Source organism: Zingiber officinale, chromosome 7A (assembly GCF_018446385.1).
Source record: "Zingiber officinale cultivar Zhangliang chromosome 7A, Zo_v1.1, whole genome shotgun sequence".
Lineage (NCBI taxonomy): Eukaryota > Viridiplantae > Streptophyta > Magnoliopsida > Zingiberales > Zingiberaceae > Zingiber > Zingiber officinale.
Window position 1 is genome coordinate 43,502,835 of NC_055998.1, and position 24,019 is coordinate 43,526,853.

The following is a 24,019-nucleotide window of genomic DNA, read 5'->3' on the forward strand; positions in this document are numbered from 1 at the left end:
TTTACCTTTAGAATCCTCGTTCGAATTCTCCTCCTTGTCCATCGTCATCTCCGATTCGAATTCTGATTCAGATCCTCCTACCTCCTCTTGTGCCATTAAAGCCATAAAGTTGGTTTGGTCCGATTCTGAGGATGACTTTGGGGATTTGGACTCTGATTCGAGCTCGGATTCGATTGTGACTTGATTGCCTAACTCCAACGGTTCCTCGTGAAGCTTGGTCAGATAGGTCCAAAACTCGTGAGCATCCTTGACCTTCCCTATCCTGCAAGTAACTTCGTTAGGTAATAAATCCGAAACTAACTTTATTACCTTTTGGTTTGCTTCTGAGTTTTGTGTTGGTCTTCTCAGTGTCATGCCACCATCGAGGTCGTTTATAAGAATAAAGGTTTCCATCTGCATCCTCCACAGATTGAATTCATGTCTTTCGTATATCTCATATGGAGGTGGTTCATCGACGCTCCGTCCTTCCAAAAGAGACATTAGTCTTGCACACAAGGAAACAAAAGAAAGATCCCAAGACTTGGTCTTGGATTAGCAGTGCTGGAGGAAAAGAAATATGCGTGAAAATAATAATAATAATTTTTTTAATAATAAAATATTAAAAAAATATTATTATAATTTGTTTGAAAATGCGATATTTCGCTAATACCGACCAATGGTGAAAAGATGAAAATGAAGTTTTCAAAAACAGTTTTGGGGGGAAAAAATGAAAGGCGTAAGAATATATTTTAAGAACAAACGATATCTAATTTTTCTTTAAAAAGACTCCCCTTTTCCTGATTGGTGGTTGCACCAAATCAGAGCGGTATCTGCTCTGATACCACTTGTTGGATCGTAGCGTTTGATAGAGGGGGGGGTGAATATCGAATAAAAAATTCGTAGAGTAAGCACAGCGGAAAAGCAAACAAGCCAAAGAGAACACAAGGATTTACTTGGTTCAGAGCCTTTGGCGACTCCTACTCCAAGGCCCGCACACAAGGGTGCTTTCGATGGGCAATCACTAATAATTCGAAAACTTATTGCACACTAAGTACAAAAATTATGTAGTAAAAGAAAAACTAACAATTATGAAAATAAGACAAGAAAGAGAAAACTTTGTCGGAGATCTTTTCGCAACGTCGCAGGAGCACAAAAGAGTAAACTCTGAGTTGTTGTTGGAGCTTCAACCTTGACCTTCCTTATATAGGAGGTTCGGGGCGCCTGGAACATCCAGGGTGCCCTAAATATGACGTAGTCGACCCAACCAGGATGCTCCACGTGGCGAAATGATACTATGGATATATTTTACATTCCGGACGCCCGGACCTTCACTTTTTAAGCAACCTGCAGAAAAGAGTTAGTCCAAGGTAAAATGCAAACTACTCTACAAAATAAAATGTTAGCACAGTTAAAGAAGAATAGTAATTAGATTCCGTCTCCTCAAGACCGGAATCTAGTCAAGATCTCGACTTAGATTTTCGAAATGGGTCTAAGTCAGATCGACGCCTAATGTTCCCTTCCCGAGAACGCATCCTCAAAGTCACTCCCCTCCAGTGACTTACCTTCACTTACCTGCTAGACGTCCGGTCAGCCATTAGACCCATCTAGACTTCGTGTCAGCTACCTGGTCAGCCCGTCGACCTAGCTGAATTTCCCTGCAACACTGAGTTAGCACAAAAACAGTGATAACAGGATTCAAGTATAACCTAGGGTTACCTCCTAGGGTTGCCTAGCTTCACTCACTAGGACTTTCATTGCCTGGCTTCACTCACCAGGACTTCCTCCATCTAGCTTCACTCACTAGGGTCTGGCTTCACTCACCGGGACTTCCTCCACCTAACTTCACTCACTAGGGCCCGACTTCACTCACCGAGACTTCCACCACCTAGCTTCACTCACTAGGGCCCGACTTCACTCACCGGGACTTCCACCACCTAGCTTCACTCACTAGGGTCCGGCTTCACTCACCGGGACTTCCACTTTACCTAACCTTTGGTTAGGACTTACCTTTGCTAGTCATCTAGTCCTGACTAGACTTCTCTCTCCCAAACATCAAGTCCTGTTTGGGTCAACCATTGGTCATATTGTCAAATATCGAAACCCTAGAGGTCAATTACACCAACAATACCGTGGTGCATGTTGTTTGCAGATGATATTGTTTTGATAGATGAAACACATGAAGGAATAAATGCTAAACTAGAATCTTAGCGAAAAATACTAGAAGGGAAAGATTTTAGACTTAGTAAAATAAAGACAGGATATATGGAATTTAAGTTTAGCAATATTAGATATAATAAGATAATTGTTAAGATAGGAGATGACGAGTTGCCCGAAATCGAGAGATTGATTGAGAGAGATGTCTTACATAGAATACAAGCAGGATAGTTAAAATTGAGGAGAGTGTTGGGTGTTTTATGTAACCGTAAAATACCTCTAAAACTTAAAGGAAAATTCTACAAAACCGTAGTTAGACCTGCTATGTTATATGGAGCTGAATGTTGGGCTATGGCTCGAGCACATGAGAAGAAGATTAGAGTTTCAGAAATGAGGATGTTAAGGTAGATGTGTGGACATATGAAAATGGACAAAATAAGAAATGAGAGCATTAAAGAGAAAGTCGGAGTTGCATCGATTGAGGAAAAACTATGAGAGATATGTTTAAGATGGTGCGAGCATGTTTTTAAATGACCAATAAATACTCTAGTTAGACAATATGAAACTATGACAAACACGCATATCAAACGAGGAAGAGGAAAACTAAAAAAGACTTGGTTAGCAACTATAAATAAGATAAACTTTATTTAAATATAGATGATGATATATAATTGGAGATAGAGCTCAAGTAAAAGGATCTATATAGTCAACCCCACCTAGTAGGACAAGGCTTAGTTGTTATTGTTATTGTTGATTAAAAATTTGATTTGTGTTCAAAAATTTTTTGTTCTCAAAATATTACGTCAAATTGATGTTTGAGAGCATTGATACAATCAGAAGAACTAAATAAATACATAGAGCATGGTTCCATATTATTTTGAGTTCTATATGTCCATCAATCGATTTTGGTTGAAATCAGCTGATATACTTAGAGAGTTCAGAATGATATAAATTAAAGTCTTATGTGTTTGTCTAGTTCTATTGATTATATTTATGTCCTCAAAACTCAATTTGATACAATATATTGAGAGTAATGATTTTTTTAAATATAAATTAATTTATTAAAATAAATGATTTTTAAAAAAATAGATATAGTTAATAATAATAATAATAATTGAATCGATTCCTATACTATAGTAATTGATTAGGATAAATATGAATGTGATCATTTTAAAAGTAGGATATGCGATTTATGTATCTCAAAATGTTTTCTAGTAAAAAGATATTAATTATTTTTTTATTAAATCTATTAATTCACTTTGGTTCGATTTAAAATAAAGAAATTAATTTTTTGCTTTAATTTAGAGTTGAAATGTGAAAAGGATATTTTTGAAATTAAGATTGAGAAATATAAAAGTAAGGTGTATTTTTTTTTTTGGAAATTCTGAAACTTTAGTACGTCCTTAATAAAAAGTTGTTTTTATTTGTTTCTCTGCTGTAAATATTATGCCTTTATTTTTTCTGATTTTTTTTTTATTATTTTCGGGAGTTGCACTATACTTATAGCCTAATTCGCCATCGAGGTGAGGATTTATCAAATATTTCCCTTTAAAAATAAAATACCAAAGAAGCACCTCTTATTCTCTTTATTCCTTTTAGACCCTTTCTTGAATTACAATAAACTTTTGTTGAAATACAAACTTAAAAGTTATTTATATTAAATTTTATAAATTCAGATTTTAAATTCTTAATTTAAAAGTATGAAAAATCAAATATACAAATAAAAATTTAATTTGGCAAAACTATAATTTTATATCGAAATTTTTAGTTTTTATTTAAATTTAAAACATGCATTGACGCACGTGTAAAATTTTTTATAAAATTAAATCAATTTAGAAAAAAAAAATATTTTGATAAAATCTTGGCTAAGTGATTTTTGGTCATCCTTCCGTTAGTTAATAAAATCCAGATGTATATTCTTGGCTAAGTGATTTTTGGTCATCCTTCCTTTAGTTAATAAAATCCAGATGTATATTTTTCATCCTTAAAATATCTTTATTAATACTATTATAATAGTTATTGCTATAGTTATTATAACATATTAAAGTAAATAAGCTTAATTTAATCAAAATTATTACATATAGTTGTACAATAATTTTAAAATGATTCTGATCAAATTAAAATACTATTTTAGTCAAATTTAAATAATATTGATAGAAATTATTAAAGAGTTTTTATGTAACAGTATGTCAAATATAATAATTTTAATTAAATTATAATACTTTTATTTTATGTTATGTAGTTGTTATAATAATGTTGAAATAAAAATATTTTGAGATGAATAATACACTAGTGTTGTTTTAATATTTAAAGAAAAAGTCACTCTTTTAATTGACTTTGAAAAAGTACCCCTTAAGTTTCAACTATTCCCCCAAAAAAATGGAAGATGTTTTATTGTTACCAAAGGGTGAGTACTTTTCCCTACTTCCTCCTTTTTTTTTTCTTCTCAAATGCCTATCAATAATATTAATTCAAAATTTTTAAATTGATCAAATGAACTTTAAATTGGAAAAAATAAAACTTAGATTTATGATCTTATTTTTACAATATAAAATATTTTAATCCATTTATAATTTTAATCGTCAACAATTTAAACTAAATTATATATAAAAAAAAATCAAAAAATAATATATCCTATAGAAATAGAGTAAAACTATCTACTCGGATCGATTTTCAAAACATTTGTTGGTGGTTGTGTTTGCTTTTCCTCCCTTTTCTTATCAATGTTGACCTAAAACTTTTCTTTTTGATTTCTTCAAACATTAATCTATATCTTTCTTGGTCTCTAAATAAATTGTCTATGCAAACGTCAATGCGTTGTGGTCCTGTGCCAAACTCAAAACTTTGGTTGCATCTTTACCAGATCCCACTACAACCATAGGGGTCTATCCTGTACCAAGGATAAGACTTTGTGCATACAGAGTAGAATATGAGCCACTAATCACAAAGAAGAGCAAGTATTTATAGATAGGAATTAGAAAGGGCCAAAAACAAAAGACTATGACACACTATTGCTTCCTTACTCTGCTTCTCATCACAGCTTTCATCATGTTTTCTTTCTCTCTAGGCCTCTACCTAAAGTTCTTTTCTCATCTTCTTGCTGAAGTAAGCTTCGAATGAGTTCAAGTGTGAGGAAGTTTAAGTCTTCTAAGCCAAAGGTATTATTCCACCCCCTTGCTAATTTAGTGAACCAGTCCAGTTCTTTTTCCTTGAGTTTTCAGGCAGGAAGGGAGATGGAAAAAAGTAAAGGATTGCAAGGAATCCAAGGCTAACTAGAGTTTGAGTGCCATAATATGTTCCACCCTAACATACAGTGTATAATTTAACAACAAAAGTTCATGTTTCCCTGAGCAGTGCCTAGCATTACGGGATTCAAACAATTACTTCTGTAAAACAACAGTGACAAACTTGTGATGTTGTTTATTCCATAAGCATTCGCTTTATGATTCTCATCGCCAGAATAGTTATGAAACAGAGAACCTTAATCAAAGTCATTGTTCTGGTGCCTTTCGGTAAATCCAAGTGTGCCAAATTATCTTTACAATCTAAATTGGCTTTCAAAGTAGCTATTAATGGTGAATATCACTATAAAAATTAAATCCAAGTATCTCAAAATATGGTGCATAAAGAGTGGTATGGATTGTAATTTTTATGCATCTCAAACCCAATTGTCATCTTGTTAGTATTGTAGAATCAATTACAAGAAAATCTCCGGAGCTAGAAAATCTTTTGTAGTAGTCATTGGATATTGCACCCTCCTGAATCTGGTCCACGACGGACGTTACCAAAGGCAGAGAGTTCTAAGAGGTCCATGTCTCTTCCTATATTTGACAAATGGATGGAGATTTTTAACAAGTTGCGATGGAAATTTTTAATCGAACATAAAAAACCTTTGGTACCTGAAACTCTACAGTAAGCACTCTTCTGTATAAGTTCAGATTTGGATACCTCCATCTTGTTCCCCTTGGATCTATTGACAGTTGCCTGTAGATAAGAAATTTAAAGTATTTCGGCAATATTTATGATGGAGGAGTCCATAGCAGGCATAAATGATAGTTATTCGTTAGGATAACATAATGAAAAATTTATTCAGAGGATATAAAAGCATCTTTAGTAACAACCATTAGAAAATTCATGATTTCTTGCTTTAGTGCCTCACGGGGTAGCCGAGTTGGTACTCGCGTGAGGATCCAATGGGTCTCAGGTTCAAATCACGGCAGCAGCAGTGGAGTTACCCCATGCAGTCGATCCCCTCACCTAGAATACCTTCCTTCTTAGGGTGAGCGTAATCACCTTTTGCTCCAATGATTTCTTTCTTTAGTGTTAAATATGTTGTGTACTAATCTAGGGAAGAAACCTTTAAAAGAGTATAATTATACAACAAAGTACTTGAAAGATAAACAAAAGCTTACTAACTATGAATTGATATTCAGAAATTATACTTGATGATCAGCAAATAATATCTTGCAAGCAACAAAATATTTGCATTAGCATGACAATTTACTATAGCTCTTGGAGTAAAATAGGATGGCTAGAATTTCTGAATTTTTTTTGTTTTACTTTGGAAGTTCACAAAAGTAATATCACAATATTTCTATAACTAGATATCCATCCCCTTGGATTAATATATGTGAACTAGCCAAGATTGTACTCTAATAATTAGTAATCTTGTTTTTGCCTTCCCAACTAAAATAAAAACTTATGAAATCTTACAAAAGAACAAATAACTTAAACTATACAAGATGAAACATGGAAAAACAATAGCATTAAAATGAATAACAATATGATGGAATAAGTCATAAAGAAGAGCCTCATTTTCCATACAACATTCAAGAGAGACGAGGCACATGCTGAGAGAACAAATTAGACGTACCTGTAAAACTTGGCAATTGTCCAATGTGCTTTTTCCACCCTGTTATTTTCTATCATTAGTGAAAATTTCAATTCCTAATGTTCAATATAACATGGTTGAATTTAGATATAGGTTGTTCAACTGAGTAATCTCAAACAAAGAATAAACACAAAACTGCTGACATAAATTATTATCTGCAACAATTAATTTAGCAGCAAAGAAAGCTTCATAAGCTGAAGCTACTTTAGTTCAAGATTCAAAATTGTCCAAGTCAAAGATTCAGGACATGAATCTAATGGGTATCCGGAGCATCACCAATTAGAAATTCATTCTTTGTAGTCATGCAGAAAAAGGATCTTAGAACTTTCCAAAAAAAAAACAAAATGATCCAAAGTCCAAATTCAGCACTCTGACATATACACCAGTAGAAGACTAGCATTGTGGAGTTTTAGTCACAAAGCATATTAAATCCAAAATAGTGAAACAGAGCATTTAGCTAAGATTGTTTTTGACAAGTTCCAAGTTTTGAAAGGTATTCAGTGTGAACTAATTAATTGTAATGGATTTCATGGACAGCACTACCATGGAAGGTTAGTGGTTTTGCCAAAATTGGTTAGGTACAGGTGAACTAATGAATTGTAACTGAAACAGCAAAAAAAAATGCTTAACTGAAGAATCCAGATTATGCGTACAATTCTTGAAAAATGAAGAGAATAACTCCTTGCCCCATCAATACTAGGAAAAACACAAAAACTTTCTCATACCAATGGTCCTGACTCAAAAACTTGACCCATATAATGCAGTTGTGGATGCATTCCCAGCTGAGAAGAAAATTAGATGCACTTCTGGCGTAGCACATTAGCAGTTCACATGTGGATCTTTATTCAGAAATGAAAGTTTTTCAATTCCCATTGAAAATTGTATTTCAAGGCATAGCTTAGTAATACTAACAAGCTACTCTCCTATAGCATTTTTCTACCGTGGATTCTACTACTTGGTTTCAGAGTAATTACAGGATTTTCTACACCTCTTCCCGACCCTCATCCTCCTCCTCAAGTTGCTTTTGTTTCTCTCTGAACTCTCCCTTCTCTCTTTTTTTCTCTCATGAAGGTTGTTGGAATATTGTAACATAACTAGGGGTATTATTGTAATTATGTTATATATCCTCCTCTATATAAGTCAATAACTCCAGGATGTCTAATACATGAATTTCTCTTCTTAACATGGTATCAGAGCCAAAACCCTAATTTCCTGCGTCGTCGTTCCTCTCTCGCGCACGCAGTGTCGTTCGCCGCAAAGCAGCAGTCCTTCTCCTCTAACATTCTTCGCACGCAGACACGTCGTCGCTGTTCTGCAGCTGCCGTTCCTCGCACGCAGAACAGGCATCACCGCTCTGTTGTCCTTGCGCGCACTGCCGTCACTGAGGATCAGCGACACCCTAGTTCTCTCTTCCCCCTGTCGATTTTGAAATCTAACGCAATAGCTTGGACGAAGCAGACGGCGAGAAAATCCACCAGAGGGAAGGCCCCACGCAAACAACTTACGACCAAGGCAACTCGTAAATCAGTGCCTGCCACCGGCGGTGTGAAGAAGCCCCATCGATTCCGCCCTGGCACGGTGACGGTGCGAGAGATCCGCAAGTACCAGAAGAGCACAGAACTTTTGATCCGCAAGCTCCCGTTCCAGGGTCTTGTTCGTGAGATTGCCCAAGACTTCAAGACGAACCTCCGGTTCCAGAGCATTGCCATACCAACACTCCTTTGCTTGCGACCCCATCTCCGACCTCCTCGAGAAGACAACTTCACGCTAGTTTTCCCTCGCGCGCGCATGTTCGCATCTCGCAAGGCGGCTTGAAGACGTGAATCCACGCACCAGCCACATCCTGTTCACCGGAGACTCAGGTGCAATCACGACCCTCGTCTTCTCCGGCACTATTTTCTCCAGCAGTAAGGAGCCTTTCTTCACAGTTCTTTCCAAACTAATCAATGGCTACATCCGACGTCCCAAAGCCAGATACCTCGATCTTTACTAACCACATCATTACACTCCCCCTTAGCAACAAAACACGGAGGTTGCTCCATGTAGACTTCCTTGAGCAGATCACCATGTAAAAATGCATTTTTGATGTCCAACTGATAAAGAGGCCAATGGCGAATTGCAGCAATTGACAGGAATAGGCGTACAGAAGACATCTTGGCAACAGGTGAAAAAATGTCCCTATAATCCAATCCGAAGATTTGAGTATAGCCTTTAGCGACGAGACGAGCCTTAAGTCTGTCAACCATACCGTCTAGACAAACTTTCACCGTATACACCTATCGACAACCAACAACTGACTTCCCAGGTGGTAAAGGAACGAGATCCCAAGTCCCACTACTCTGTAAAGCACAAATTTCATCGAGCATAACCTGTTTCTATCCTAGATGGGCAAATGCATCACCTACAGTCTTTGGAAGAGAAACAAACGACAAGGAAGAAAGACAAGAATAATAGGAAGGAGAAAGACGATGATAACTCAAAGAAACATAGTGAGGAGAAGGATTACGAGTGGAACGCATACCCTTTCGAAGTGCAATGAGAATATCAGAGTCAGGAGATGGGACCGGAGGAAACGGCGAAGGACTTGGCTCCAAAGATATGCCCACGATAGTGTCAGTGTTGGGCGGCGACAAAGCAGAATGAGAACGACGCTGATAAACCTACAAAGGAGGAGACGAGGTTGGGGATGATAGAAACTCCACCGGAGGACAAAAGATAGTCACTAGTGCAGGTGGAGAGGGAGAAACCTCAAACTGGGAAGCAGGAGGTCCAAAAAATGAAATTGAATCAAAGAATGTGACATCAGCAGAGATGAAGTACCGACGAAGAGTAGGGGAATAACACTTGTACCCTTTCTGAGATCGTGGGCACCCAAGGAAAACACACTTATGAGACCGGGGAGAGAGTTTATCAATGCCAGGATCATGATCATGAGCAAAACATATAGAACCAAAGACCCGAGGTGGTAAAGGATGAAGAGGATGATGAGGGTAGAGGATATGATGAGGTATTTTACTTTGGAGAGTGGAGGAAGGCATGTAATTGATGAGATAACATGTAGTAAGTACGAAATCACCCCAAAACTGATGAGGAATATGAGAATGGAAAAGAAGAGTCCAAGTGGTCTCAAAGAGATGACGATTCTTGCGTTTTGCAACCCTATTCTGTTGAGGAGTATGAGGGTAAGACATGCGATGCAGTAAACTATGAGATGCAAAGAAGAAACGAAACTGAGTAGAAAGATACTCGCGTGTATTATCACTTTGCAAAGTTCGAAGAGAAATATCAAACTGAGTTTTAATTTCATGAAAAAATGATTGAAAAATATAAAACAATTCTGAACGTTCCTTCATCAGATATAACTATGTAAAACGGGAAAAATCGTCTATAAAAGTAACAAAATATAATGATCTCAATGTAGAAGAAACACGACTGACGGACCCAAACATCAGAATGAACCAAAGCAAAGGGGGTCATAGCCCAACTCACAGTGCAAGGAGAAAAAGAACTACGAACATGCTTACCTAACTGACACGACTCGCAAGACAAAAACTCTAAGTGAGAAAGACTAGGATGTAATTGTTTCAACTTATCAAGACCTGGATATCCCAACTGAGCATGAATAAGAAGTGGAGATGCCGCCGCCGAACCAACAAGAGAATTTCTCTTCTTAACAAAGGTCATGTAGCAAAAACTACCTTCAAAGACAAAATGATTGTGTCACTCCTCTTCCCTTGAATCCAAAGTATCCATCCACTATAGGAGATCCATATTGGTCCCACATCAGTGCCCAGGGAAATCCTTCGACTTTCCTTGGTAATGCTTGATGTTGGAACCATGAGAACCCATACCTGCCTTAGATTTTCACCAATCTATCCCAAAACTTGGCAACATATCCAAGTGAACACATGAATTAAGAAGTTTGTATCTCCACTCGGTGTAGTAATTTGGGATATGCCATACAAATCATGTCATAGAAAGGATATGTTATTTGTGTCAAAATAAAACTATATAACATAATAACAAAATTCATTATATATTTTTTTAAAGTAAGTTTACATATCTAAGTTTCACTAATACCTTCCATAAATTTGTGTAACATAAAAAACTTAATAAATGGGTCAATCCCTTCACCCATTTACATATAGTCAGGTCATGACTTAATTTGGGTTTGAAACTGACAGTTTGATAGTTCGGAACTATCGGTTTAATGGTTTTGGTAGGTTGGCCTTTAACCTTAACCATCTAAGACGATTCACAATGCAGAACCACCAGTACACAGTTTGTCACGGTTCAAAATTATTATATTAAAAAAAACTAAAATTATAAATTTATTACAAAAAAATATAAAGACGAGTTTGCACTACTTAAATTGCCTAGGATTCCCTTAGGATATAGGGGAATCAAAGCCCACATAGTTTCCTTACCGTTTTACCCTTTTACCTTATGAAGTGACATTGATACTCACTTCCATTTCCCGTTCCCGAAGTGTTCGTTCCTTCTGTATCAATGTTTTCTACTTCGTTATTTGAAAGGTGCATTCCTTCAATTCTTGTTTCGGCTCTTGTCCAATCAAGTAATGCTTGAGCTTCTAAACAGTCAGGTCACAAAGTAGATCGTCGTTCATCTAATATATTATTTCCAGCACTAAACATTTGTTCTATAGCAACAGTTGACACTGGACAAGATAAATTTTTTTTTATGATGGAGAGGATGGGAAACTTTGAATCTTTAGGACCACCATCGTAGAATATCGAAATCCAACTCGCTATTTACTAAAATCAAAAGAAGTCGTAAAATAATTCTCTGGAACTTAAGGATTCTTATGGATGCTTCATTCGTTCTTTTGATAAAAGTTGTGTTTTTGTAAGTTTTAAAATTATTACTACTAGTGAAGAGGAGCCTTGGCGCAACGGTAAAGTTGTTGTCATATGACCAAAAGATCACGGGTTCGAATCCTAGAAACAGTCTCTTGCAAAAAGCAAGGTAAGGCTGCGTACAATGGATCCTTCCCCGGGACCCCGCATGGCGAGAGCTTCGTGCACTGGGCTGCCTTTTTTTTAAAAAAATTACTACTACTAGTACCAGTGTTGCACGGATACGAATACGGGTATCGTATTGGATACGACACGGATACGGGGATACGAAAAATTTTAAAAATATAGGACACGATACGGCTAGGATATGACGATTATTAAAAAATAAAAAATATTATATATATATATATATATATATATCGTATTAAAAATTAAAAATCCTATAATAGAAAACCATGTTCATATTAGATCAACCATAATATCCATTACAAACAAAAAGTAAATATAAAAAATACAACACACCAAATACATCTTAAATAAACAAGTAAAACTGTAAAAAAAATCAAACATCCATATCGGTCTCATCGCCAACACCGCCTTCGTCAGTAAATAAGACCGACTCTAATTCAGGTTCATCAAGAGACAAATTGGCAATTTCAAGGATAGCAGCACCCTCCATGTCCATGGAATCAAACCCATCTGCTCCAACATCCCACATCTTACTTTCTCCTTCATTATAATGTGGACTCCTCCTAGATAAAAGACAAAGGTTATAGTGAACATATACCAAATCTTCCGCTCTTTGTGGTGTCATCTTGTTCCTCTTCAATGAGTGTATGAAATTGTAGGTGCTCCAATTTCTCTCACAAGAAGAAGAAGAAGATGGGTGCCCAAGTAGCTTTAAAGCTAAACTTTGAAGAGTTGGTGTAGAAGCACCATGGATAACCCACCACTTAGTTGGAGACATCAAACCTCGATCACGCATTGAATCATTATCAGAAAAATCATCAATGGCAGCTGAAAAAGAGGCAAACTCCTCATTAACACTTCTTCGTTCGGATGAATTGGAGTAATATCTTTCAATGCACTTTTTCCTTTCCCTTGAAACTTCGATGTCCCTATGAGGAGGAAGACGATTGGGAGATTCTTAGAGCCACTCATGGCTATAATACCTACATAAAAAGATTGATAGTTTAACATCATTCATAAACTAATATTTCTAATTTGCTAAAACTTAGAAAGTTAAAATTTTTTTAGAGATTTACCTTGGATTCAAAGAATGCGCCAAACAATGAAGAGGTGTATTGCTTTTATTCCATCACTCCACTAGAATATTATGAACAACATCATAAAACTTTGAATCTCCACTATGAGGCCCCTTTGAGATAGCAACTATCATTTTTTCTATCATTCATTCCATCACTCATAAACTAAATGAAGACAAGGCTGATCAGTGTCTGCTTTCCTTAGCATCTCATAAATTGGACTTGTGAAAGCAAGTATATAATCAATTTTTTCCCAAAATTGATCATCCAATATCTTGTACTTCACTACTCTGGCCTTCACTACATCATCCTCCTTGTACAAATCCTATCTTTCACTAATCACCATGTTTTCAAGACATTTCTTGATTTGTCTGAACCTTTTAAGCATAATGATCGTAGAAGCAAATCGAGTATCCGCAAGTGATAGCATCTTCAAGTTTGAGTTATCGTTGAACATGGATAATCTTATATTGTGATTCATGATAAAATTCTTGATCATTGAAGCATCATTTGCTACTTCTACTATCCACTTGCATTTATCAAAGGCTTCTTTGTTTTGTAGAGAGTCAGTCAGTGCACAAATATTCTTCAAAGCAAGATTCAATGTGTGCACAACGCAAGGAGTCCAAAATATGTGTGGGTACTTTGCCTCAACGAGTAGCCCAGCAGCTTTGCAAACAGGAGCATTATTGGTGACCACTTGGACAACATTCTGATGCCCCACTTCATTTATGGTATTAATGAGCAACTTAGAGATGAAAGCTTTATCCTTCTATGTTGGTGCAGCGGAGACCGGCAAGAGGGGGGTGAATTGCTGAAAACAAAAAGTAACTATACCCTCCTCGTACTTTCAACTCAATAATAAGTGCAGCAATAGTAAAATAAAATAATAAAACAGTAAAAGAAAGACACAGAAGAATTAACCTGGTTACAACCAAGGAGGTTGTTAATCCAGGGCAGTAGAAGCGCACTAAAAGAAACTCTCCTTTGCTGAAGGCGGAGAAGCCTTTTACACTTTCAAAAGCTCAGAACTATTGCTAGGAAACACTACAGATTGAATGCTTGAGTTGTTGTTGAATTCCTAGCTCCAGGGGCCTTTATATAGGTCCTGGAAATTCTATCCCGAGGCTCCAAGGCGCCTCCAACGAGGGTCCAAGGCGCCTTCATGGGAGTCAGCGGATAAAACTTTATCCGCGCGCAGAACGGTCACTTTGACTGGTTGAAGACGCCTCCAGCCTGGCTGAAGGCGCCTTCAACCTGGTTGAAGGCGCCTTCAAGCTGGAGGCGCCTCCAAGCTGGCAGCTCAGCTCCTTTGACTTCGTTTCCACTGTTGCGACTTCGATGCTCCGATCTTTTGGGTAGGGCTCACCCGAACCCAATTTCCGGCCTTCCTCGAGTAGCCTTCCGTCCCGGCTTAACGTCCCTCGAACGTCGCGCACGCTCTTCACGCCCACCGGAGTACTCTTCCGCAGCTCTCTCGTCCTTCGGACGCACCGAGCCCGTCGGCTCCCTTCCCGTGCCGTCCTTCTCGCTACCTGCGTCTTCCGCTCGACTTCCTGTGTTCCTAAGCTCCTACACACTCAGACACAGGGATCAAATACAACGCAGGACTTAACCAACTTGGTTGATCACATCAAAACTACCACGGGGTCCAACAATCTCCCCCTTTTTGATGTGCATCAACCCAAGTTCAAGTTAGGGACAGCATAGACATAAATAGTAATTTTAAAGGTAAATTACTAGACTAACAGGTTAAGTACAATTTTGCAATAAATAAAATTGCAACACTTTTTTTTTTTTTTTTAAATTTGCAATAAGTAAACATTTAAAATTTTATCTCCCCCTTGTTTAACTTCCCCTTGAACTTGTACCTTTCTCTCCCCCTTTGATCACAGCAAAAATGGGGTTAAGAAACAAATGACTTAAGTTAAGTGAAATGTATAGAATTTTAAAAAAAATTCTAAGTTAAAAATGAATTCCAAAAAAAATTTCTAAGTCAAATTTAAATTTTTGAGGTTTAAAAAATTTCTAAGTCAAATTTTTGAATTTTCAGAAAAAAAAAATTTCTAAGTCAATATGAATAAAAAAAATTTCTAAGTCAAAATGAATTTTTCAAAAAAAATTTCTAAGACAAATTTTTGAATTTTCAGAAAAAATTTTCTACCTCAATATGAATTATTTAAAAAAAATTCTAAGTCAAAATGAATTTTTCAAAAAAAATTTCTAAGACAAATTTTTGAATTTTCAGAAAAAATTTTCTACCTCATTATAAATTATTTTAAAAAAAATTTCTAAGTCAAGATGAATTTTTTCCAAAAAAAAATTCTAAGTCAAATTTTTGAATTTTCAGAAAAAAATTTCTAAGTCAATAAAAAAAATTTCTAAGTCAAATTTAATTTTTTTTTTTAATTTTCACAATTTGACTTTTTAGAATTTTAAAAAGATTAAAAAAAACTTTTAAAGCATTATTTGATTCTAGTTTAATGCTTTTTCAGAAAGTTAATTAAACATTTTCTTTCAATATTTTAGCTTCCAGGTCGTGGCGAGGCACTAGGCCTTCTTGGTTATTGGAACAACAACCACTTCCTTAGACAAAGCTTCCATAAAGAATTTCAATGTTTAATTTTCTCACTTTAAGCTTTTAATTTTTGAAAAATTAATTAAGCACAGATTTTGGAACCCAATAGAGGTTCCTTCCTACAGGATTATTCAAAAATCTAGGGGGTACATAGTTTCTTGGTATTTTTCTAAGTTGACCTTGATGCTTCCTTATATACCAATTTAATTTACCATAAGTTCTAATTTGTGACACTAGAAATTTCTTTAAGCATGCATCTTTTTTCAATTTTTCAATTTCTAATTTTAAATTTTCATTTTCTGATTTTAGATGATCATACATTTCTAACGGGCATGCTCTTACTAAGTTCAACTTTAGTTCAGCATTCTCTTTTTATAATTGATCTAACTCTTTAGAAAGAGACTTGATAAATTTGAAAGATTGAGTTGGGGTTAGATTGCGTACCTTACTTACCTGGTCTGGTGACGCTCCCCCTTCACTGCTGCTTTCTTCTTCTGATGTTCCTCCCCCTTCATCGATGCTCATCTCTGAGCTTGACGTCTTCTTCGATGGTTGGCCATTACGCTAATCCCGACTTCCGATTCGGAGGATGACGAATCTGACCAAGTAGCCTTCAGATTCTTGTGCTTGGAGGGTTCTGGTTTCTTGTATTTTGGCTTTGCCCTTTCTTTCTCCTTTCTCTTTAGCTTTGGACAGTCATCTTTGATGTGTCCCTCTTCGTTGCAGTTGTAGCAGCGAACCGTCCTCTTCTTTCGATGATGCCTCTGCGATTTAAATTTATTAGTACTAAAAAACTTATTGAAGCGTCTTACCAGTAGTGCCGCTTCGGATTCGTCGACTGAGGCTTCGGAGTCAGAATTGTTTATCTTTGCCTTTAGGGCAATGTTCTGACTTGTCTTCTCTGCTCCGTTGGGTTCTGAAACTCGAGATTCGTGAAGTTCAAAAGTGAAAAATAATTGTTCTAAAGTATTTACCTCGAGGTCCTTAGAGATGTAATACGCATCTACTAAGGAAGCCCACTCTGGAGTTCTAGGGAAGGCGTTGAGCGCATACCGGATAGAGTCCCGGTTGGTTACCTCTTCTCCAAGGTTCGTTAATTGCGTTATCAGCTCCTTGATTCTCGCTTGGAGTTGCGCTACCTTCTCGCCTTGGTTCATCCGGAGGTTTGTTAACTGGTTCCGGAGGATGTCGCGCTTCGCTAGCTTCGCTTCGGAAGTACCTTTGTGTAGCTCCAGGAATTTTTCCCAGAGATCTTTCGCTGAGTCGTAGCTTCCGATCCGATTTACTTCTTGTGGTGGCAGCACACTAAGCAGGTGGAACTCCGCCTTTCCGTTGGTGACGAAATCGGCTTGCTCCTTCTTGCTCCATGTGTTTTCTTCTTTGTCTTTCGGCGCTGCAAAACCATATTTCATTGTAATAAGAATATCAAAATCCGTTTTAAAAAATACCTCCATTTTGCGCTTCCAAGTGGCGAAGTCTCCGTCGAAATTCGGGGGATGGATGTTCGCTCCGGCCATCGTCTTGATCGTAGTGCTTCAGTTGGCGGTTAGTCCTTCTGAGGCGATCAGGCTCTGATACCACTTGTTGGTGCAGCGGAGACCGACAAGAGGGGGGTGAATTGCTGAAAACAAAAAGTAACTATACCCTCCTCGTACTTTCAACTCAATAATAAGTGCAGCAATAGTAAAATAAAATAATAAAACAGTAAAAGAAAGACACAGAAGAATTAACCTGGTTATAACCAAGGAGGTTGTTAATCCAGGGCAGTAGAAGCGCACTAAAAGAAACACTCCTTTGCTGAAGGCGAAGAAGCCTTTTACACTTTCAAAAGCTCAGAACTATTGCTAGGAAACACTACAGATTGAATGCTTGAGTTGTTGTTGAATTCCTAGTTCCAGGGGCTTTTATATAGGTCCTGGAAATTCTATCCCGAGGCTCCAAGGCGCCTCCAATGAGGGTCCAAGGCGCCTCCATGGGAGTCAGCGGATAAAACTTTATCCGCGCGCAGAACGGTCACTTTGACTGGTTGAAGGCGCCTCTAATCAGGCTGAAGGCGCCTCCAGTCAGGTTGGAGGCACCTCCAAGCTGGCAGCTCAGCTCCTTTGACTTCGTTTCCAGCTTGTTGCGACTTCCGATACTCCGATCTTTTGGGTGATTGTGGCCAGCCGAAATAGGGCTCACCCGAACCCAATTTCCGGCCTTCCTCGAGCAGCCTTCCATCCCGGCTTAACGTCCCTCGAACGTCGCGCACGCTCTTCACGCCCACCGGAGTACTCTTCCGCAGCTCTCTCGTCCTTCGGACGCACCGAGCCCGTCGGCTCCCTTCCCGTGCCGTCCTTCTCGCTAGCTGCGTCTTCCGCTCGACTTCCTGTGTTCCTAAGCTCCTGTACACTCAGACACAGGGATCAAATACAACGCAGGACCTAACCAACTTGGTTGATCACATCAAAACTACCACGGGGTCCAACATTCTACTCACCTTCACAATTTATCGCCTTCAAAAACATATGACCACTTTCACAGACAGCCATGATATTAATTAGCGGTCTTCTATGCACATCCGACCACCCATCACTACAAATACTAACTCCCTTTTGTTTCCAAGCAGCTTTTGTTGGTTCTAAAAGCTTTCCAATATGAGCTTTTTCTTTTTGAAGAAGTGAAGTTCTCAATAAATTGTATCCAGGTGGAAGATAACCTGGAATTGTTCGTTGAGTAGCCAAACTGAAAGCACGAACATAAGGAGGATTCCTAGCAATATTGAAAGATAATCCCCCAGTGTAAAACAACCTTGCAATTTCAGAGTGGAGCTCATCTCTGACATTCAAATTAAAAGATTTTTCAAGCGGGCCAAGTGGTCCTTTCCTCTTCTTTGTTGGATCATCATTTTGCAAAATACCACTAGTACAAAATGAGGATTTTGAAGCCATATTTGATGATGCAGATGACGAAGACAGCGGAACTTCTTTTTGTTTAGAATTCTTCTTTCTCAATTCTGTATCATCAATAAGTTATTGCATACGCTTCATTTGATCCATTGTAACAGCCATACAACCTGCAATTCCAGCACCTTTTTGTTTTAACAGGTGTGCTTTCACCCTTGAATATGATCCTTTGCACACTTTATTACATATATTGCATGACCAAGTAACATTTCCTCCTCCAACTGTCTTTTCCACCTTGGTTACAAATTTCCACAAAGGAGAATAATCATCAACATCCTCATGTGCACTCTCATTTTGAAAACTTTCCATGGCAAGTAAACTGAAAATAACAATTAAGAAATAAGAAGCAACGCAGGGACTGGGGAGCCTATTGTTAAACTTACCAGAAATCGTACCAAAAGCAAAAACAAATTCGTGATCTCAAAAGGAAAAACAAAAAATTAAACTTACCACTTTACCAGAAAGAGGGCACTGGGCAGAAAGAGGGCAGCGACAGGAGACAGTGGGTTGTTGCGAGCAGCGGCGGGAGACGGTGAGCAGTGTCGGGCTACTGCTGGCTTCTGCGAGGGCTGCTGTTGAGTAGGCGACAGCGCGACGCCTGGCTTTTGCAAGCAGCGACGGCGACACTGTGAAGCAGAGAGGCGATGCTGGCCGCTGGGCTTCTGCGAGCAGTGGCGAACTGCTGCTGGGTTCTGCGAGCAGTGGAGCTGTGGCGGACTTCTTCGAGCAGCAACAGGCGACGCGGCGAAAGCGCAAGGGAGATGGTCGCGTCTCGTGGCGTGAAACAATTTGTCGCGATGGAGAAAAGGAATCGGGAGTGGGGAGAGTAATTTAGGATTTTTTTGTCATTTTAATAAGTAGTCCTCATAATTTTATTATTTTTCATTTTTACCCTCAAAATTTTTAATTTTGTTACAATTGTGCCCAAACGTGTCCGGAAACGTGTCTCATCCGTGTCCTAGCCGTGTATGGCTGGTCAAACTTGGAAAAAGTCAACGACACGGTTTTTGCCGTGTCCGACACGCGTATTTGCATGTCGTGTCCATGTCCAACACACCCAAATATTTTTTTTGAGGGGTGTCCGTGCTACATAGACTAGTACTAATATTTTGTGTTTCAAATATATTAGTTTCTAATCTATATTTTATACTATAATCTTTATAATATCATATAAATAATTTATGGCATTATGTACAATATTAATAGAACCAGCAGAAGAAATATCTTTAAATTAAATTAAAACATCATAATACAAAACTAACATTTCTCGTAAAACTTTTAATTTAAATCTAGGGTTTAAAGTAAATGCAACTGAATAAATTTTAGGAATATAAAAAAAAAATCATTTTGCTTTCATTGTTAATACACAAGAAAATAAAAAATTAATTCGTACTATGTTCATTTAAAATTAACACTATACTACTAAAATTCACCATAACTAAATGAGTAGGAAAATAAACATTGAAAAATTGTCGTGAAAATAAATATATATTAGTACTATTGGTATTTTGTGTGGAAAATAAACATAATAATTCTTTGTATTGAAATGAATCTTGTAATAATTAATATATTAAATTTCAATGTGTTGATACATCACGTGCAAAATTTTTAGGTCTCATTTTATTACTTTTATAAAATCTACCCATTGTTTCATTTTAGTAGAATGCGACCATAAATAAAAAATATCATTTCTAATTGGTTCAATATGATTTTATAAAAATTTTAGTCCATCTTTAACATATAAATTTAAAATATGACATACGCAATGAAAATGAAAAAATAAATCAAATAATAGGTTGACATATAAATTTAAGTTCTTCAATACTAGTAGTATTAGAACTAGCATTATCAAATGATATTGAAAATATTTTAGAAGTTAATCCATATTCTTTTAAAATTAAACATAATAATTGAGAGATGTTGTGAGCATTGTATGATTCATCAAAAACTCTATAAGCTAAAATGTTTTTGAATTTTCCAAGAGTTATCAATCCAATGACAAGTCACACACATCTAGTGTTTGTCAATGATCACTCCAAATATTAGAACATAAAGAAACTTTATTATTTAACAAAAATCTTCAATTAATTTTTTCCCCTTGCTTTACTAATATTTTAATTGTACGAGTAAGTGTTGTTCAAAGAACACGTTTAACAGATGAATTACGTGATTCTCGATAAAAATCTTCAAAAGTGCATTTAAACTTGAAACTAAAAGAAAAATGTTCTCAAACAAATCTAGCTAACAATTCTTTTAATTTATTATAAATACATAAATAAACCAAAATCGACACCTCCACTGAGAAAAATCTGGATAATTGCATTTAAGAACGTTCAATTCCATATTCCATTGGGTGCTTCGTTTCGACATGTCATTTCAATGACTCATACTCACCACCTGCTTGGAATTTGTAGAAGGCTTTACAATACTTACATTTTGCAAGCAATTCTCCGAACGGAGGGCGACCTTCTCAAAATGTTAAGTAAAAATAGATGATTTTAAAGAAAAAGCATCTTGAACCTTAGAAGTATTGCTATCAGTACTTCCCTGTGTTGAGTGTCGATTTTGCTTGGTCTCATCATCGGAAAATTGAATATCGTGATCCTCATTCAAATTAACTATTTTCTTGACCCTCCAAGATCGAGATGATGAACCACCTCCTTCTATTATAATTGTAGAATTAAAGTCAAAAGCGTGAAGTGAAGTCGAAAGCAATTGAGATTTAGGAATTGAGAATGGGAGTAGAGAAGGTGTGGAAATGATGAAATGAGCTTCTTATTTATAGAATTGGGAGTAACAAACACTAAAAAAAGGAAGTACTATAATTGATAAAAAATGATCAAATATTTTCAACCATTAAAAAAATATTAAAAAAACCACCCACCCCCTCTCAACGGTCAGAACCATTGGTTCCAATTGTCGGAAATGCTATAAAAAAAACCAATGATTAACTTCCGGTTCGCCAATTAGTTGGGCCTCTGAACTGTAAACAACACGATCCTTGTTGGGCGTTAGGACCCGATCCATGGGCGGGTCTAGTCATAACCTTCCACTTTCAGATATTAGTTTTGTTAATCATATTTCAAATCCATTTCGCGTCGAGTTGAATCATCTTATCATGTCATATTCAATATTGTCATGTCTTTAGTCAAATTAAATGACAAACAACAAGGACGAGAACACCTTCAAAGCGAAACTCAACTTAGTCAGAGATCAACTCATTTCAATTGACAAACAAAGCTATATACATCATTATCAAACTTGATGGGGGGCAAATTATAACTAATGGTCTTATTGAATGAAATTTTTTAAAAGGAAAAGATCAATGGTGTTGTGTAGCCAGTGAAAGTAAATGTCCTATAAAAGACAAAAAAAACGTTGATAACGGAAAATCAATAACAAATAATGACCTAAATCACTAGCATTGTCACTCCTGCCATAAGCACACAACTCAATAAATTTGAAATCAAAAAGGAAATATGAAATCTTTTCTTGCTAAAAGGTACAATCAAATTATTTTTTCCTTCCAATATAAATTAGAAATGGGTATTCATAGCACGAAGCAACAACTCAGACAATTTATCTTTGAGTTCCTTTCAAAATGTCCATTATTTGAGATCGATTGGCACTCATTGAGCCAAATGGATAAACAATGCAGAAAATGTTATTAATAACATGAAGAATCTTGATTGATGAAATTCCAGATGACCCTTCAAAATGCTGTTGAGTTAATACATGCTTTTATCCTCTATAGGTCTACTCTTCCAACAGTTGATGATACTCTTCCAGAATTGCTTGTAGAATAAACTCGAAAAACAATCTTTAAGAAACCATCTGACTCCATTCTTGCAACATATGAAACATCGTATCTTTCTTACATTAAATGCCATAGCTGAAAAAAATATAGGCATCTTGCTTAGGTTCATCCCTTCAAAAATAGACCTCAGCATGAATGTGCCCTTGTGATGCATGATTGTGAGGGTGGTTTGAGAGCTGATTGAGGAGTTTACCTCACTTGTAGAGGATTAAACTCCAATACTTTGTACGTTTGATTTGCTGCTTGAGAGTTTTACCTCTCAAAGCAGATTTATACATGTACCTATTTCCCATGAAAAATAGACCTCAGCATCAATCTTCCACAGAAGTTCCACGAATAAAGATAACCATTTTACTAATTGGTACCTTGATTCTAAAGCATCAAACCACATTACTTCCCTTTCCTTCTCCTTTAAATATATTCCCAACATTCAAAATGTTAATAGAAACATTATAACTGCCACTTTCTATAGAAATTATACAGACTCCACCTTAGGATGTTCCCAATGTTTTCTCAACTTCTCCACTTTATATAAACCTCTTATCTATAGGTCAATTTGTTGCATGGTCTAACTGTACTTTACCTCTTCGAAATATATTGTGCAAGAATTCATGCATAGACTTGGATTTATGTTCCTTGTTGAAAAACTCTATTTCTTAGGCCTCTAGTATATTGTCTGCTGCTTGCTCAACTAGTGATTTGTCCCTTTCACATTGGCATCAACATGTTGCTCATGTTTCTCTCTCTAAACCTTTTCCTTTTAATTACTAAAGATGTTGTGGAAACCATGTCTTCGATAAAAAATAAATATCACTTTACTAATTGCAAGGTAGCAAAACCTCCTGATGAGACTCTTGATAACATTCGTTCCACTAAGACAGTATCTCAATCGACAAACTTATGGTTGTTCTCCATTTTATCTTCAAGACTATTATTGTCATTTAACTGGACTTCATTACTAAAATGAACACAAAGTTTCAAAGAAGTAGCATTAATTCGACAAGGACAAATGAATATGAATGAAGAACCATCCTTACAAAATACAGGTACTTGGGAACTTGCGCCATTACCTCTTGGCAAAGCAACTATAGGGAGGAAATGGATTACAAAATGAAGACAAAATTAGATGGCCTCTGTTGAAAGATACAAGCAGGACTTTGTGCCAATAGGTTTACACAAGACTATGAGAGAGACACTTGCTCTCATTGCTTGAATGACATCTATTCAGACTCTAACAGTTATTGCTTATCTCAAGATTGGTCATTATTTCAACTTGATGCCAAGAATGACTTTCTTCCCAGAGACCTTCCAAAAGAAGTCTATATGACAACACCGACACATTTACAACATACACCTAAACTAGTTTGCAAACTTCAATAGTGCTACATGAATTGAAACAAGCTACTTGAGGTTGGATTGAGAAGTTTCAAACTGTTATCATTTCTGCATTTTGAAAAAGTCAACATGATTATGCTCTTTTCATTCACATCTCCCTTGGTCATATAATGCTTCTCCTTCTCTCTATGTCGATGTCACTGGCAGGATTTGAAAGGCATATTTCAGAGAGCCTCTG

General features: G+C 36.7%; 1 protein-coding gene across 1 annotated transcript in view; it reads right to left on the reverse strand.

Moving 5' to 3' along the window:
• Window positions 1-5,614: 5,614 nt before the first annotated feature.
• Window positions 5,615-24,019, reverse strand: part of LOC122001359 — a 29,973-nt gene continuing 11,568 nt past the window's right edge. The window contains exons 2-4 of the mRNA XM_042556069.1: window positions 7,007-7,045; window positions 6,033-6,117; window positions 5,615-5,954 (exon numbers count right to left, since the gene is read on the reverse strand). Coding sequence (XP_042412003.1) covers window positions 5,872-5,954; window positions 6,033-6,117; window positions 7,007-7,045 — 207 coding nt within the window. The 3' untranslated portion in view covers window positions 5,615-5,871. The remainder of the gene's footprint in view (window positions 5,955-6,032; window positions 6,118-7,006; window positions 7,046-24,019) is intronic.